This window comes from Triticum aestivum, chromosome 7A (genome assembly GCF_018294505.1).
Source record: "Triticum aestivum cultivar Chinese Spring chromosome 7A, IWGSC CS RefSeq v2.1, whole genome shotgun sequence".
NCBI lineage: Eukaryota > Viridiplantae > Streptophyta > Magnoliopsida > Poales > Poaceae > Triticum > Triticum aestivum.
This window is the reverse complement of record NC_057812.1, coordinates 715,314,733-715,331,651: the sequence shown is the minus strand read 5'-3', so window position 1 is coordinate 715,331,651 and position 16,919 is coordinate 715,314,733. Positions and strand designations below refer to the sequence as shown.

The window sequence follows — 16,919 nt, the reverse complement described above, 5'->3', positions numbered from 1 at the left end:
TCGCCCGTGTCACCGGCTGGCCCTTCCGCTGCTGACGGGGCGGGCAGTGCGGCGAGCGACTCCGCATCCAGCTCGGCACGTGGGCCGCTATTCGTCGACCCGCCGTCTCCATCGACCGCCCAGGCCGTCCCCGACGTCGCGCCCGCGAGTGCGCCACATCCGATGACGACCAGGCTCAAGGACAACATCGTCAAAAAGCTGGTGCCAAGCGACGGCACTGTTCGCTATGATCCACGTCGGCGGGCGTTTCATGCCGAACCACGCTCCTATCGTCAGGCACTTGCCGATGATCACTGGCGTCCAGCCATGGAGTCTGAATTCTCGGCTCTTCAGCAAAACAAGACATGGACACTTGTTCCTCGTCCTCCCGGGAAGAACATCATTGGCTGTAAATGGGTTTTCAAGGTCAAGCACAAAGCTGATGGTTCCCTGGATAAGTTCAAGGCACGTCTCGTTGCTCGCGGCTTCACTCAGCAGTATGGGATCGACTACTCGGAAACATTCTCTCCGGTAGTCAAACCAGCCACAGTGCGTCTTGTGCTCTCTCTTGCCGTCTCTCGTGGCTGGCATCTCCGGCAGGTGGACATCAGCAATGCTTTTCTCCATGGAATTCTCGCTGAGGAAGCATATATGCAGCAGCCACCGGGTTTCCAAGATCCCTCTTGTCCAGATTATGTTTGCAAGCTCCATAAAGCGCTTTACGGTCTGAAGCAGTCGCCTCGGGCATGGTATGCTCGTCTCAGTGAGCGTCTTCAGCAGCTCGGTTTTGTTCCCTCGGTTGCCGACACCTCGCTGTTTATCTTTGCCCAAGACAGTGTCACCATCTACATGCTTGTTTATGTTGATGACATCGTCATTGCGAGCTCTTCCTCTTCGGCTATGACGCATTTGCTACGCCAATTATCAGCTACTTTTCCTGTCAAAGATCTTGGTTCTCTCCATTATTTCCTTGGCATTGAGGTGCTTCCCAATTCCGGGGGAATTATTCTTACACAGCAGAAGTATGCTCTTGATTTGTTGCAACGTACAGATATGGCGAATTGCAAAGCAGTCTCAACGCCCATGTGCACTCATGAGAAGCTCACACTGGATTCAGGTCATGGACTTAGTGAAGATGAAGCTTTCAGATATCGTAGTACAGTTGGAGCTCTTCAATATCTGACCTTGACACGGCCTGATCTGTCTTTTGCCGTAAACAAGGTCTGTCAGTACTTGTCAAGACCAACTGATGCTCACTGGGAGGCCGTGAAACGGATCTTGCGGTATGTGCGAGGATCACTGTCCACTGGTTTAACCCTTCGGCGATCACCTTCCACTCTTCTGCGTGTCTTTACTGATGCCGATTGGGCGGGTTGCAGCGATGACAGGAGGTCTACGCGTGGGTTTGCGGTTTTCTTTGGACCCAACCTTGTATCATGGAGTGCACGGAAGCAGCCAACAGTGTCCCGTTCATCCACTGAAGCTGAGTACAAGGCGTTGGCGAATGGGACTGCCGAAGCTACTTGGCTACTGTCATTGCTGAGAGAGCTGCGAGTTCCTCAGCCCCGAGCTCCTGTGCTGTGGTGTGACAATCTCGGTGCTACGTATTTGACGGCCAATCCAGTATTTCATGCTCGCACTAAGCACATTGAAGTTGATTTTCACTTTGTGAGAGAGAAGGTCGCCATGGGAGCACTTGATGTTCGGTTCGTCTCAACAGCAGACCAAGTGGCGGACGCTTTCACCAAACCTCTCACGAAGATCATGCTCAATCGATTACGAACCAATCTGAACCTTCATATAGGTTAAGATTGCGGGGGAATGTTAACGCAATCGTATTGAGTTAGCCAGGATACTAGTCAGTTAGTATAGCTAGTCGTATAGCTAGTCTGTTAGTATCTCCTATAGCTTATCTAGCACGAGAGAGAGTTGTTCCTATCCGGCCAATGTTTATCCGGCCAATGTTTGTTGTAACAAACTCTGCACCATGTATATCTCCTGACTATAAATACAAGACCAGCCTGAGGCAATTACTCACGGCAAATCATTTCTTCCAACTCAAGGGAGTCTGATTCTACTTCCACTCGATTAAAGCCTAGAGAGTTGGCAAGTTGAAGACCATCACGCATTGCTCTATCCTCCATAGTTGTAGCATCTGGGGCAAAATCATTGTATCTATATTGGGCAGCCAGAAAGTGTCCCTTCTCATCTCGGATTATTACAACTGTTGCTCCTCTACCTGCATCCTCATGAAAGGCAGCCACTTTGACAAACCTTGGTTCCCGCCTCCCTTCAAAAAAAAAAAAAAACCTTGGTTCCCGCCTCATCCATCTATGCTCTTGTTCCTCCCTGTCTAGACTGGACAGATTCTCAAAAAGGATAAAAAAAATCTAGACTGGACAATTCCTAGTTACCTCCAACATAAATAACAGAAAATTAAGCTCCACTGTAACTAAGTTGATCTGGGCCATCCGTGTCTCTTCTCCTTGTTCAATCACGGCCGTTCGTTACCTGAACGGGGGTGACGACCGAAGAACGACAGTAGCAGCCATCCGCCCCTGCCACTATCTCCTCCCGCCGCCACGCGCCGCCGCCCCCATCGCCTGCTCGTCGAGTCCCAAGGGGAGGCGCCGCTTGCCGTCGTCCAGGCCCCGGCGCTCCCCAGCCACAGCAGGCCTCCGCTTCGCGGTAGCGGGCCACGGATTGAGGCGTGTCCACTCCCAATCCGGCGCGGACCCGACAGGCCGAGGTGGATTGATTGTCCACGGAGCTGCCCAGCGACCCCGCGCCGCTCACCTTGGTAACTCGATTTTCCGATTCTATTTCCATGTCTGTCTAGTTCGTGCATATCAACTCAGTGTCATGTGTTGCCGCGACTTGCTAACCAGATTAGTTTACCACGGCATCGTAAATTTGCAGGCTGATGAAATTAGAAACATTGGATAGTGGGCTTTCGAATGTCGGGAAAACAAATGCGTCTTCAACTGATCAGGATCCTTAATCATGTTAGTGGTCATTTAGAAAGTTTCATTTTTATAGGTTTGCAGTTGCACTCTGATGTAAGAGAGAGGCTGCCTGAAACCTTGGACCATCTTAGCTAGCATTATAGGTGATTTTGCTTAAAGGGTAATCTGGTTCTCAAATGTTCAATTTGTATTGAATGTTCAATAGTTCTTCTCATTTTTTTTTGTGTGTGTGTGTGGAATTGCAGGCAGAAGTAGCAGTTGTGCCAAATTCTACATTCGTATATGGTATTAAGAGGAGGTATTAGTGGTGGGCTGATTCTCTGGGAGAATGGAACGTAATGACCTTCGGATGACAATCCACTCCCATGGCGGCGACATCAACCACAGCCACGGTCACGCCGCTGTTAATCCACCTACTGCGCGGCGCCACCGACCACGCGTCTGTAGCCGCCACCCACGCAAAGCTGCTCAAGGTCGGCACCGCCTCCGCTGTCTCATCTTGCAACCACATCATCGCTGCTTACTGCCGATGCGGCGTCACTGCCCGCGCTCACGACCTGTTCGATGGAATGCCCGAGCGGGACGTCATCTCCTGGACAGCCCTCATGTCCGGGTACTCTAGCACCGGCCGACCTCGCCTTGCTGTTTCCCTCCTCCGTGACATGTCTCACAGCGGTGTGCCACCGAATGCCTTCACCTTCTCAACTGCCGTTAGCGCGTGCGCACGCCTTGCTGATGCTGGACTTGGGCGGAAAGTGCATGCCCGTGCTGAGGTCGAGGGCTATGCGTCTGATGCTGTTGTTGCCACCGCGCTCATTGACATGTATGGCAAGGCCGGAGATGTGGAGACTGCACGTGCAGTGTTTATTGGTATGGCTGCTCCGGCGAGGAATGCAGTTTCATGGGGCTCGATGCTGTCTGTATACGCGCAGAATGCGCTTGGGCGTGAGGCCATCCAACTTTTTGCCGAGTTCAGAACGAAAAGCAATTTCATGGCGCCCAACCACTTCATGCTGTCAAGTGTTGTGAATGCGTGTGCAGGTGTTGGGCGGCTTGGAGTTGGCAAGTCTGTGCATGGGACAGTCCTTCGGTTTGGGCATGGATGCAATGGCGTGATTGTTGTAGGCTTGGTTGACATGTACTCCAAGTGTGGATTCTACGAGTACTCAAGAAAGGTATTTGACAGGATTGAGCATCCATCGGTCATCTGCTATACCTCCATCATCGTGGCAGCAGCAAAGTACGGTCTTGGGAGGTGCGCACTCACTTTTTTCAATGAGATGATCGATCGAGATGTGCTACCGAACAGTGTTACACTGCTTGGCGTCATGCATGCTTGCAGCCATTCAGGTCTTGTTGACACTGGCCTCCATCTCCTCCACTCCATGCAGAGCAAATATGACATCCATCCATGCGCCAGCCACTACACATGTGCGGTTGACATGCTCGGCCGAGCAGGACGGCTTGAGGAGGCATTTGAGCTGGCCAACGAAGCGCAGGTTGAAGGCCGCGATGCCCTCATGCTGTGGAGCTCATTGCTGTCAGCTTGCCGGACACATAGGCGCTTAGATCTAGCCACCAGGGCTGCCCACAGAGTGTCAGAGTTCAACCAAGATGTAGCAGGTGCACTGGTAGTGATGTCAAATGCATACACTTCAGCCGGCCAGACTGACAATGCTGCTGCTGTATGGTCGAACATGAGACGACGAGGCATACAGAAAGACCCTGGGTGCAGCTGGATTGAGATAAAAGACATACCGTACGTGTTCTACGCCGGATTGGTATCACCCGCCGGTGCAAGGGCAGGTGAAGTGATGATGTTGCTTGATGAGTTAGAGGGTAAGATGCGGGAGAAGGGTTACAAGGGTGGACTAGGTAGTACCAGAGTCTTTGATGCTCATGAAGAGGATGGAGAGGATGGGAAAGGCGAGATGGTTGGAGTGCACAGCGAGTTATTGGCTTTGGGGTTTGGTTTGCTGGTTACCCCCAAGGGGATGACCATCAGGGTGATGAAGAACCTGAGGATGTGCTGCGACTGCCATGACGCGTTCAAGCTCATAAGTGACATTATGGAGCGTGAGTTTGTTGTGAGGGATCTGAATAGATTCCATCACTTCAAGATGGGGTCATGTTCTTGCAATGACTACTGGTGATTCAAGGCTGAAAGCAAAGTGATTGTCAACTTTGTGAATTGTGATACAGAGGGAAAACAACAAATCTTTGAGTATTCCACAAGAAAGTCAAAGGACAATGTCAAAATGTTCGAGTGCACAACGAATCTTGACATTCTTCCAAAGGGAGTCAGCGGCAAGATTTTGTTGACCATAGTCTCCATGGGCATAGACTTATCACATTTGCACAATATGAGCCCGACTTATTCCAACAAATCATTTGAATTCTTTTTAGAAGATATGCAACTCATCTTACAAAACCCAAAAGGTTAAAGTGGTGAGGAACTGGGATTGTCTCTGGCTTTTGGCACTTCATAATTCATACCCTGGTACAGTGTCCAGCATGAGTATCTTATTGTTCTTTAAGAGTATTTCAGTTGAGTTACAAATCTTATGATAGGTCGGGACAATCTCTTTAAATTATTCATGTAATCATGCAGGAACTTACATGCCTTTTTCTAGGTCTGTAGTTTGCTATCCCTGGTGCTAAGTAGCTTTTTGGTCATGCTCTGTTGAATCATAGCTATGGCTTGATGCCTTGGTTTGATCTTTATGCCCGCATTGAATGCCCCGTGATTGTGAATATCTGCATTTTTTTAAGGTTTAGACTGGGGTGTGTATTTACTGTTTATTTGTGACGACGGCATAGATGTTTTTAAGCTTGCTTTACTGCTAAGTATGTTATGTTGATATAATCTTGAGGTGCTAAATATACCGTATATCATTTGAGCATGAAGATTCATTCAAATGAACAAGGAGTCTGAGCCCTGTGCCTTGTGAATGATGTCATATTGTCACATTGTTCATCAGCGAACTCGAGGCACATAGCACCGCATGTTTTATGTAGCTTGTGCTGATTAGTCCAACTAATCCTGATGTCTCATTTTGTGATTAGTTGTTTCGATGGGAATACTGAATTTTTTCCTTGAGCTTAGTTACACAATTTGCATGAACATAATCTCAATCAAATATTAGTTTTTGTTGTCGGTCTGAAAGAATGACCTCATGTGGTTGCTGGCAGGGGTAAGAAGCTGACCACCAAAATGTCTGAGAAAGTGGCAGCTAGAATACTTTTATTTGGAGTTGTGAAGAGTACTGGCCATGTTACAAGCTCATCAGCTAACTCAAAGGCTGGCGAGAGGTTTTCAGCCTATTGCCTGGAGAGATTGTTGTCGCTTCTCTTGATGGATTCGTACGTGATCCCCTTTTATGTCATACTTCAGGCCTACACTAAAAATAATTAATTACTGCTGCCTCTCATCATACAAGGCTGTCATGTTAGTCGAGCTATCGGTTACTGCAGTCATACGCATAATGAACTCGCTGCCATAGTGCTACACTGCTAGCGAGTAGTGAGGTATGCCTCCCAAGAATATGACCATAAAAGAGGGGCGGGGGGCTAAAAACACTTAACTATAGATAGAAATAGTACTTAAAATGTCTGTTCCCATGTGAGACTTCTCTTTTTATTCTTTTAAATATGCACATCAACAGCTGCAGATATTGTTGCATGAAATAAATCTTGTTTGACTGGTTAAGCGATACTTCTTTTGCCAATAAATCAGTTTGATTTTTTTAATTATTTTTGTTGCCAAAAGTTGCTGAAAACGCAGACAAATTTAGATGAAACCAAGATTATTCTAATACTAGTGCTATATAAACCAATATGTTCCCTTGCAGCCTAGGCTTTCCATATTGTTTTGGTGATTGTTCATGAAAGATGTTGTGTGCATTGCTGAAATTCAACAACATTATTTTGTGGTGTGTGGGAGCTTAACTCTGCCAGTTGACTCCTTTCTTGCATAGGTTCTTCTGTTCTTGGGCCATCACTCCGTTTCATTGCGGCCTATGTTGAACACAATGTTGGTGCCACTTGGACATTGTACTATGTATGCGCCAAAGAGCTATAACTTGTTGCAATGGAGCCAGCCACGATGCAGAAGCTTCCAAGAAAAGACACGTGCCAGAATTAACAAAGGTCAACTAGATAATATGGATGTATGCACAGATTGCTTTTTGTGTAGTGCAGAACAGAACTGCAGATAGGTCATTGGTTGCTTAGTTGTTTAACAAAGGAGATAGATGGATGAGGCTCTTCACTTATGGGACTACTGTATGGTACAGAGGTGAAGAGCCTATGAAAAGTGTGAACACAATGTAGTACTGCTGTAGCGTCATATGTTTATCCATTACAAATGTACTGGCCGGTGCCTGCTGCTTTAACATGATTAAATTAATTAATCCTCTCCTTTCTGTGCTCATTAATTCCTGAATATAAGAGTAGTGGTGGTAGTTGTTGAGGAGTAAATAATTAAGCTCAGCTGGGATCTCGTTTGTGCATGTCTAGTCAGTAGTCAACTATCAGTCTTAAGGTGCTCAGATAGTTGTATTCATTCATTCTAATCCATCTGCTGGTTTGTGGAGTTTGGTTTGATCTGGCATATCACCAGCCATGAGTAACTGCTTCGCGAAGCCAACCTCTAGGAGCGAGGGCGAGATCCTCCACTCGGCCAACATCAGGAGCTTCACCTTCAAGGAGCTCAGGACAGCCACTAGGAATTTCCGGCGGGACAGCATCCTCGGTGAGGGCGGCTTTGGAGTGGTGTACAAAGGGTGGGTCGAGGAGAGCACCTTCGCCCCGGCCAGCAGCGACACTGGCATGCCCGTTGCCGTTAAGAGGCTCAGCCAGAAAGGCATCCAGGGCCACAGGGAATGGCTGGTCAGTACTCACCACCAATCATCCCAATTCATTTCATCTCTTCAATTCTGCATGTATGTACATCCACAATCAACATGTCAATGAAATTTCTGGATACATTATTACCGAATGATATGTTCTTAATTTCTGGATCTGTTTCTGAATCCCATGCAGGCTGAAGTGAATTACCTTGGCAGATTGTCGCATCCCAATCTGGTGAAGCTCCTAGGCTACTGCCTCGAAGACGTGCAGCACCTACTTGTCTACGAGTTCATGCCACAGGGAAGCTTGGAGAACCATCTTTTCGGGAGTAAATGCAATTTCTAACTCTCTTCTAGCCTTCCGTTGATCGGTCAACATGGCCCAGCTTAGTTACTACTGGGTGAAATAGTGGTTAGTGGGATAATAACAACTTTGATTGAATGGTGACGTAGGGAGCTTAAATTTCCACTCACTGTCATGGAATGTGAGGATGAATGTTGCTCTTGGAGCAGCTAAGGGGCTTGCGTTCCTCCACAGCGACAAGGCCAACGTCATCTACCGCGATTTCAAGACGTCAAATGTTCTCCTTGATTCGGTATGTTTCTGTTTTTGCCTTCTAATTTGATTGAGAAAACAATTTGTTCAGTACCTTGTTGATGCTAGTTGTGTTGACTGGTGGATTGCAGAGCTACAGCGCAAAGTTGTCTGATTTTGGGTTGGCGAGGGATGGGCCAAACGATGATGAGAGCCATGTCTCTACAAGGGTCATGGGCACAGATGGATATGCAGCCCCTGAATATCTGGATACAGGTACTTTACATCAAATGAACAGATAGCTTAATTTGTTCTTCAAAGTCATGACCGGATTAGCGTAAATTTATATTCATAATATGCTTTGGCGTCATTGAAATGGTTCTAACCTTCAATTTATTGAGTATATTTAGCATTGGGGAGATACTAGAAATGCCCTGAACTTTCAGTATGATAATTTTGATGTCGTCATGAAGCACTGTGAGAAGCAGCAAAGAACACTATTAAAATCCTTGGGTTGGACGCTGAGGTCTTGAGGAGGTCATATTAGTTAGTTGCAGCACAACTGCTCCAATTTGTCATGGTTACAGGCCTAACTGGACCCCTTCACCGCATGCACTAAACCAGATTGATTAAGTATCACCACCACTTTAATTGTAAGGGAGTAGCAGGGGATCGATCCATAAAAGAATCCTGCATAATCTTGCAGCTAGATAAGCATCCATGTACTTTGTACCAACCGGTCAACGGCGGCCAGTACATGTTCTTTTAGTTTAGTTGTTTGTTCCTAGCCTCCTAGGTAGGGATGAGCTGTGTAGTGTAATCCCCATATAATATTGCTAATGCGTATGCTAATCCATGTTGGGTTATATCCAAGCTGGATCATTTGTCTGTTCCTTTGCAGCATCTGAAAAAACAAATATGATTTTGACGCCTATGGAATCTGCACCCTTGGAAGGAGGAGTATCTAGTTGGGTCTTTCTGAATCTTTGTTTTAACAGGCCATCTGACGACGAAGTGCGATGTGTACAGTTTTGGTGTGGTGCTCCTGGAGATCCTATCCGGCCGGCGAGCCCTGAGCAGGAGCCGTCCGTCCAGCGAGCGCAACCTGGTGGAGTGGGCGCGGCCGTACCTGAAGAGCAAGCGACGCATCTCCCACATCCTGGACGCGCGGCTGGACGGGCAGTACTCCCTTGGCGGCGCGCAGAAGGCTGCTGCACTCGCGCTCCGGTGCATCTCCATCCACCCGAGAGTCCGGCCGGGCATGGAGCAGGTGGTGGTGGCGCTGGAGCAGCTCGAGGACGACAAGGAGACCGTGACGAGTGGTCAGGGGAAGGCAAATGGCGGCGGCACATGCGGCTTCTTCAGGATGTGTAGTGGTGGCCGGCAGCAGCAGCAGCAACCGTAGCCCGCGGTAAGGCGGCTGCACGGGTGAGCACTGATAAAGGATTCATTGTAACGAGAGATGATTTATTAGTGCTTCTTGCTTTTGCAAATTCAGGGTTTTCATTTTTCTTTTCTTTTTTGCTTCTTTGGGCACGGTGATGACTGGTTGAGTTTCTGTTTTGAGGCAACTCCACTGTGTCGCTGGTTTCCCGGTAGAAATGAGCTCAAAAATAGCATGAGAAAATGTCTTTACTTCCATGGATGGATTGATCAATGATGCATGGTAATCAGACCTGATGTTAAATGGTAATCAGTTATGAACTGAACCACTACCGAACTGAACTGTACTATATTTCTAACTGTTTGGTTATCTTGTACATGTTTCCTCCAAGAAATGCTGAAATTCTACCAGCTAGAAACATTTCTCTCATAATAATTTTTCCGTTTCAAAATTGATAGTTATTTACATCCCACAGGAAAATCAAAGGATAATATTGGAGTTGCATAACAAATCTTGACATAATCCAGAAGTAAGTCAGCAGCAAGATTTTTTTTTCCACAGACATGGACGTTCGCATTTGCTGCACACTATGGATTTGGCATAGTCCAACAATCATGTTAATTCTTTTTAGAAGATACTCAACTCATCTTGAAAAAAGGTTAACGTGGTGGAGTTTAAGGAACTGGGATTGTCGTCTATGGCTTTTGGCACTTCATAATTCAAAGATAGATTAGTATATCGTTATTCTTTAAGGGTATTTCATACTTTCAGTTGAGTTAGAAAATCTTATGATCATTAGGGACAATCTCTTTAATCCTTCCTGTAACCATGATGGCACTTACATGCCTTTTACTAGTTCTGTTGTTTGCCATCCCTGGTGCTATACTGCTATGTAACTTGTGTTCTTGCTCTGTTAAATCGTAGCTATGGCTTGATGCCTTGGTTCGATCCTTATGTCATATAGGTAGAATCCCAAGCATTCGTATCAAAATGGCCCGTGATTGTGGATATTTGCATTTTGACTGGATTTTCACCGTGGAATGTATTTATTTCTAACGATGACCTTTCTTTTTAAGCTTGTTTTACTGCTATGTACATTATGTTGATATAATCGCGAGCTGGTAAATACTCCCTCCGTTCCTAAATATAAGTCTTTTTAGACATTTCAAATAGATTACAACATACGGATGTATGTAGACATATTTTAGAGTGTAGATTCACTCATTTTGCTCCGTATGTAGTCACTTGTTGGAATCTCTAGAAAGACTTATATTTGGGAACGGAGGGAGTACATCATATATCATTTGAGCATAAAGATTCATGTGAATGAACATGGAGTCTAAACAGTGTGCCTTGCAGGTACTGTCACACTGTTCATCAGCGATCTCGGGGTACCTAGCACCACATGTTCTATGCAGCTTGTGCTTATTGGTCCAACAAATTCAGATGTCTCATTTTCTGAGTTTTCTTAATGAGAATATTGAATTTTGTTTTCCTTGAGCTAATTTACACAATTTTTATGTACATAATCTTGATCGAAACATTAGTTTTGTTGTTGATGGCAGGCTTAGAAAAGTGTACTGTTATTTGGACTTGTGAAGAGTGCAGTGACTACTTTACAAGGTCATCAGCTAACTCAAAAGGCTGGCGAGAGGTTTTCAGCTCATTGCCTGGAGAGATTGTTCTTGCTTCTTTTGATGGATTTGGTATGTGGTCCACTTTTTATGTCATACTTGAGGCCTATACACTAAAAATAGTTAGTTACTGCTGCGCTTCTGCTTGTATAAGGTAGTCATGTTAGGCCAGCTATCAGCTACTGCAGTCATCGTAGTTAGTATGTAGTACAGGTGGCTGATGGGCGCTCGCCACCGTGTGATGCCATCATACTCCAAAGAGTGAAAATGGTTATAGTTTAATTCGCATGCTGGTTGACCCTACCCCAATATGGCAGAGTCAACCAAAATGTTTAGTCCTGGGAGCACATTGTGTTATGCACTTGCTGTTGTTGTCAAATAGTCTCATACCAAATCATGCATCTCATGATCTGCTCTGCTGTGTCTCGCCGTCAGGTGTGTTGAAGCTCTGTGTGCCTGAACACCATTCTTAAACCCTGTAACAGGGGAACTACTTACTTTTTTGTGGTATTCGATTTTACGTCATCCGGCTTGTGTATCTTGTACTGGTTTCAACAAGAAAGATACATTTGGGACGCCATGGAATTGCCGGGAACGAGAAGGATGCATTGCTTGCCAGGTTCTGCACCATCAAGGCCGCCACTGCTGACCTCCGAGCGAAGCATGGCAAGAGCAAGTAAGAGTCTGAAGTTAGCCCCAGCTGACGTGCTCCAGCTTCGTGTGCTAGAAACCAAGAGCAGATTGCCACCATGATGAATTTGATGAGATGTCCTTGTACCGATGTGTTTCCGAGTGGAATCTTGTTGATGGAAGGTCGAAGCATAGGGAAAATGGTGGTAGAGCGTGACAGAACATCTAAAAAATCAGGGTGGTTATTATTTTTCTTATTGATAACATGCATCAACATAAAAGTAAAAAGTTAGTTTGTTCATGGCCATCTAAGTTTATTCTTCTTGTACTGATGTGTTTCTGAGTCGCTGTTGTTGAGTTATGGAGTCTAGTTGGTTGTGCTTTTATATTAAAAGGACTTGTACCTCTAACCAAGAAATATTCAATCAACATGTATGTAAATATAAATTGTTTATTCTAAGGGACTTTTTAAGTTTTTAAAAGAACTTTGTATGTTTGGAAAGAATCATCGGAAATTTTTCCTCCGAGGCTTGTATGATTTTCAGGATTAGAATCTCTGGGATTTTTCGGCATGGTTCAGTTTATACACTTCAGATGGGGAAATTGGGCTTAGCTACTGTTAAGTTGCTTAAATTTTCACCTTTTCCGTTTCCAATTTAGTTTCTTGTATTGATTTTAGTCTCCTCTACCGTGATTAGAACCTCATGTTGTAAAAGCATTTGTAGTGACCAGGTAACCAACAGCTGCATGCGGCAAGCGGCAACTTCTCCAACGCCCGCCGTCCACCGTCGGCCTGGGAGAAGGAGATTGGGGAAGAATAGAAGGCCAAAGAGGTAGAAAAAGAACTGGTGGCTGGACAATGGCACCTTGACACCGCCGTGAGCTCCCTGCCAAGCAAGCTTCCACTTCCTTTTCTGCCTATTAGACCTTCTATTCTTCTTTCCCTTTTTGCACTTCCACTTCCTCTCCACTTTGGAGGAGGAAGAAGAAGGTTGTGACACTCACCTTCGCTTCCTAGGATGATTACACACGTACACGCATGCCATGTAAAACGTACCAAAAACCGCTCCAAGTAAATTTAATTTTGCGTACATGTTCAGGCAAGCCAATCAAGTGTGCTTTGTAGAGACATTTCATGTCCAACCGAGAGACAGATAGTTTTACTTCTTTCACAAGAGTCAGCAAAGGTAAATGAATAAAAAGAAAGTCATGATTCTGTTCGAGCTTTTATGCTACTACACACAAAATAACCTCTCGTTCCAAGCTTAAAAAGGCATAGGTGATGAAATGATAATTTGACGATACACATATGAGGAAAATGATATACACGTACTCATTCTGAAGGGGCATCTAAGACAGTGATCGCCTTACCGAAGCGCTCCGAGGTGAGCCGTGCCGATTCATGGACCTCCGGTAAAAATCTTCCTCTGATGCCCATATTCAACAAGATAGCATAACAGCATATCTTGGTCGAGACCCGTGGCTGTATTCTCATGTGGTGGTGCTTGGGTCAATCCAGCCACATCTAGGCACAATCTGACTTGGTTGACGACGTCACCTTTCCCAGATTCGACGGGTCACATTGTGTTCCACGGTTGGGCAACGATCAGGCGATGGCGCTTGCAAGAAAATTCCTCGTCTTCCTTTGTCGCATTATTCAGTTTAATATCCATGTTTTGGATTCGTCCTTTGACATCCTTTTTTTTTCTTCTGAATTTTCTTTTATGGAGAAGGGTGGTTGTTCATCCTTCGTTTTGTTGATACCGGTACTTGCAGAAACCAAACAAAAAAAATGAGTTTTACCCATCTTTATCGGATCATGTGTTTAAGTTTTCATTACGGGTTGTCAATCAAACACCTTCTATGTTCCTCTCCTCGTGCATGTGCATCCTCAAGTCCTCAACCCTTCTCCTCCTGACCATCTTTCTGGCGAGGTCGATGCGGTGAACATGCCATCTCCAACTTTCGGTGACAATTTGTGTGCTTGGGTGGCATTCCGCCCAAACAAACCGAAAATCTATGCCCATGTTGAACCGCTACAGTGAAACCCCCCCTCCGGGAGCCTTTCTTCGCCCCTACAACATGCTATAGAAAACCATGCTCATCTGTGGTTGGGCTAGCAAACGAGCACGGTTTTAGAGCATGCATGTTCATACGGGTGCGGGGTGCCAGCCATGTAAAATGACATGCAACAAAATTTGTGTACATGTTCTGTATGGCCCAAGACAGCCTAGCGCATACTTAGAAGATACATTCCATTTTCACTGAAGATACAAACCTAGAGATAGTTTTGCTATTTTGTAAGAGAAAGACTATGCTGGTCATGACTTATGGATATCTACTGGAAGTAGCCAGTTCAACATAAGAACATCCAACCATCCAAGCCAATAACACAACACACCGGCTATAGCCCGAAGAAATGTAGAAAACAAGCGCGCGCACAGAAGCTGCACCAGCCAACATTAACCTTAAAGATGAATGACAATATGGTTTGGTGGTTCACAGATGAGGAGATGATACATGCTTACTCACTCTGAAGGGGCATCTAAGACGGTGATCGCCTTACCGAAGTGCTCAGAGGTGAGTCGTGCCCATTCACGAACCCCCAGCAGAAATCTTCCTTCGACGCCGATATTCTCCATGCCAGGATTAGGGCATATCCAGGTCACGATCCAGGGTTGTAATCTCATGTGCTCAAGAACACAAGCATTTTCCAGGAGACAATACGCAAGTGCCGTCTGAGCCGTGTAACATCGGAACCCGCTGATGCCGACACTCCTGAGATGATCATGGCGATGCATGTGGGGACCTTCCTCCTCCACGAAATCATCAGGCACCGAAACATTACAGTGTGAATACGTCATCTGCATTTGGATGTTAGCAACCACTCAGTCAGAAACAATCCAAGTACGGGTCTTAACTATACCAACAAAGTGCCACTCACATCCAAGTGCAACGTCTCCAGTTGTGGTGTGAGATTTAGACAACAAGCAAGCTGAAGAACTCCATTGTCAGCCTTTGGTACGCTAGAGATGATAGTTAATCCGCAAGTCATGTGCCGCGAATGCATAAACATGCCATGTGGTCTTGGTGCCACCTTCTCCAACTGAAACATGATAGGGAAATACGATAATATTAGAACACAGTTTCAAGAACAATGAGGTAAGCAAACCAGAATAGATAAATAGACACCAGGTAACCTGTTCATATGCAAGTACATGAGCTTGCACACTTAGTGTATTCACTCCCAAAATGATTGGAACATCATTGAACACATGGCTCAGTCCTTTACTACCTTCAAACATTATTGTTGCCTTCTCTAATTTTGAGCAACCATGATGCACTATAGGGATCACTGGCCCTTGGTACTCAAAATGAGTTAGATCACCAGCATGAAACTCAACCATCTCAACATCCATTATATCAACTAGCAAATGCTTGAGCTTATCAACTTGGCGTGGTATGCTCAAAGTTGTTACACCGGAGCACTTGATCATCTCTAGGTCCTCGAGTGCTAGCAAATTTGCTAAAAAGCCTGGGAAGTCTCCAAATATCTCAACATATTTTAGAACAAGTCTTCTGAGTACTATGAAGCCACGTATGCCCGAGTGTGGGCTTATAGCAACTTCAACAAGAAACAATGACTGCACAAATGAGCTACCTTGAGCATCTAAGACCTCAAGAGGAAAGTGATGAACTATGTCGAACGGGCAATCAATTATCTTCAGATTAAAATCTATTATCTTTGCCTTTGATGAAGCAGCAAAGCTAACCCATCTGTTAAGATGTTCAGAGTCCTCTTTGTGCAGGCCACACCTAATGCTGAACTTATTGATTCCTAGCCCACTATGATGTTGAATAACACAATTTACAGTCTCAATGAACTTTGCTTGTTTTATTTTGGTACTATCCCGATGAGTAAACTCATCATCTGTGTCAGAATCCATATCATTGCGGCTGTCAAAACATAGGTTACTATGGAATCTCCAGAGCATTCTCCAACCTTTTGAAACAATGCTGGCCCTCACAGCCTCTTTAAGTGGTAGCAGTGACATTATAACAGGTTGAATCTCCTACAACAAGAAATGATGAAAATGTTCAGGTGAGTTGAATTTTGACTAGAACTAATTGCCATTGGTAGACACAATGAGGTGAAAGTGCATATATTTGAAAGAGAAATTTGAGCAGATGCAAAATATATATATTTTTCTTGTAGTTTCACCGAGCATTTAATAATATTTTAAAACAAATTGATGCCCTACTCAGGAGGAACCAAATTATGCAAGACAACATAAACATTGGGCCTCACTCACAAAAAAATATGAAGCATATATGTATGGGGATATTTTAGTAAATACTTAATTTTGGTTGCTTTCAGTATAAGGAAAAATGAAATACAAAACAAATGGAATGGAGGTTACGATAGGAAGGTCCTCCATCCGGAATGGCGGCGGCAAGCTGGGCGTATCAGTGACGCGGTGGTAATGGTCAGATCTACGCAGCTTGCCCGTCGCTGCCTCTTCCATGGGTTGCTGCAAGGAAGGACAATCCAGAGGTCAATGGAGAAAGGGATTCCAAATCGATCGATCTAGCGGAAACACCTACGGAGGAGGGATAAGGTGGAGGATGATATCGCCGCTTACCCGCAGATCTAGAGGGGGAGGAGGAGGTACTACTTCCTCTTCTCCTGTTCTGGCCATCGATACCCTCCGCATTGACGAAAGGCCGGGGTAGTTTAGCCCATTTTCCATTGGGTGGGGGTGGGGGGGTTACATTTGGGCACAAACCTTTGTGGGCACATTGTTGGCACATTGATGATTTGCCCTTTTTATTTGATTTCAGCCAATTTCAAGTTTACACCACTGGCGTAGCTCTCTGTAGGGCAAGGTAGGGTGGCCACCCTACCTTGATTCATGTGATGTTTCTGCACATATACAGGTA

The 16,919-nt window shown here is 45.4% G+C and overlaps 3 protein-coding genes across 5 annotated transcripts; 2 read left to right on the top strand and 1 right to left on the bottom strand.

Annotated features, from left to right (window-relative positions):
* The first annotated feature begins 2,507 nt into the window (after positions 1 to 2,507).
* LOC123149629 (pentatricopeptide repeat-containing protein At4g15720-like) lies at positions 2,508 to 5,434 on the top strand. Of its 3 annotated transcripts, none has more exons than XM_044569323.1 (3): positions 2,508 to 2,779; positions 2,899 to 3,088; positions 3,191 to 5,434. In XM_044569323.1, the coding sequence occupies exon 3, from the start codon at positions 3,311 to 3,313 to the stop codon at positions 5,096 to 5,098; it is 1,788 nt and encodes a 595-aa protein (XP_044425258.1). In that variant the 5' UTR covers positions 2,508 to 2,779; positions 2,899 to 3,088; positions 3,191 to 3,310; the 3' UTR covers positions 5,099 to 5,434. The 3 variants fall into 3 exon arrangements, with proteins under 3 accessions (XP_044425258.1, XP_044425260.1, XP_044425259.1); XM_044569325.1 differs by having other exon boundaries at positions 2,899 to 3,105; XM_044569324.1 differs by lacking the exon at positions 2,899 to 3,088.
* A 2,065-nt stretch (positions 5,435 to 7,499) lies between these two features.
* On the top strand, positions 7,500 to 11,269 carry LOC123149630 (receptor-like cytoplasmic kinase 176). The gene is made up of 5 exons (XM_044569326.1): positions 7,500 to 7,835; positions 7,989 to 8,124; positions 8,249 to 8,391; positions 8,483 to 8,606; positions 9,329 to 11,269. The coding sequence occupies exons 1-5, from the start codon at positions 7,569 to 7,571 to the stop codon at positions 9,733 to 9,735; spliced, it is 1,077 nt and encodes a 358-aa protein (XP_044425261.1). The 5' UTR covers positions 7,500 to 7,568; the 3' UTR covers positions 9,736 to 11,269.
* A 3,237-nt stretch (positions 11,270 to 14,506) lies between these two features.
* On the bottom strand, positions 14,507 to 16,678 carry LOC123153844 (putative F-box/LRR-repeat protein At5g54820). Its single transcript, XM_044572768.1, has 5 exons — positions 16,622 to 16,678; positions 16,400 to 16,510; positions 15,179 to 16,051; positions 14,923 to 15,084; positions 14,507 to 14,842 (listed from the first exon to the last, which is right to left on the bottom strand). The coding sequence occupies exons 1-5, from the start codon at positions 16,676 to 16,678 to the stop codon at positions 14,507 to 14,509; spliced, it is 1,539 nt and encodes a 512-aa protein (XP_044428703.1).
* Positions 16,679 to 16,919: the final 241 nt, after the last annotated feature.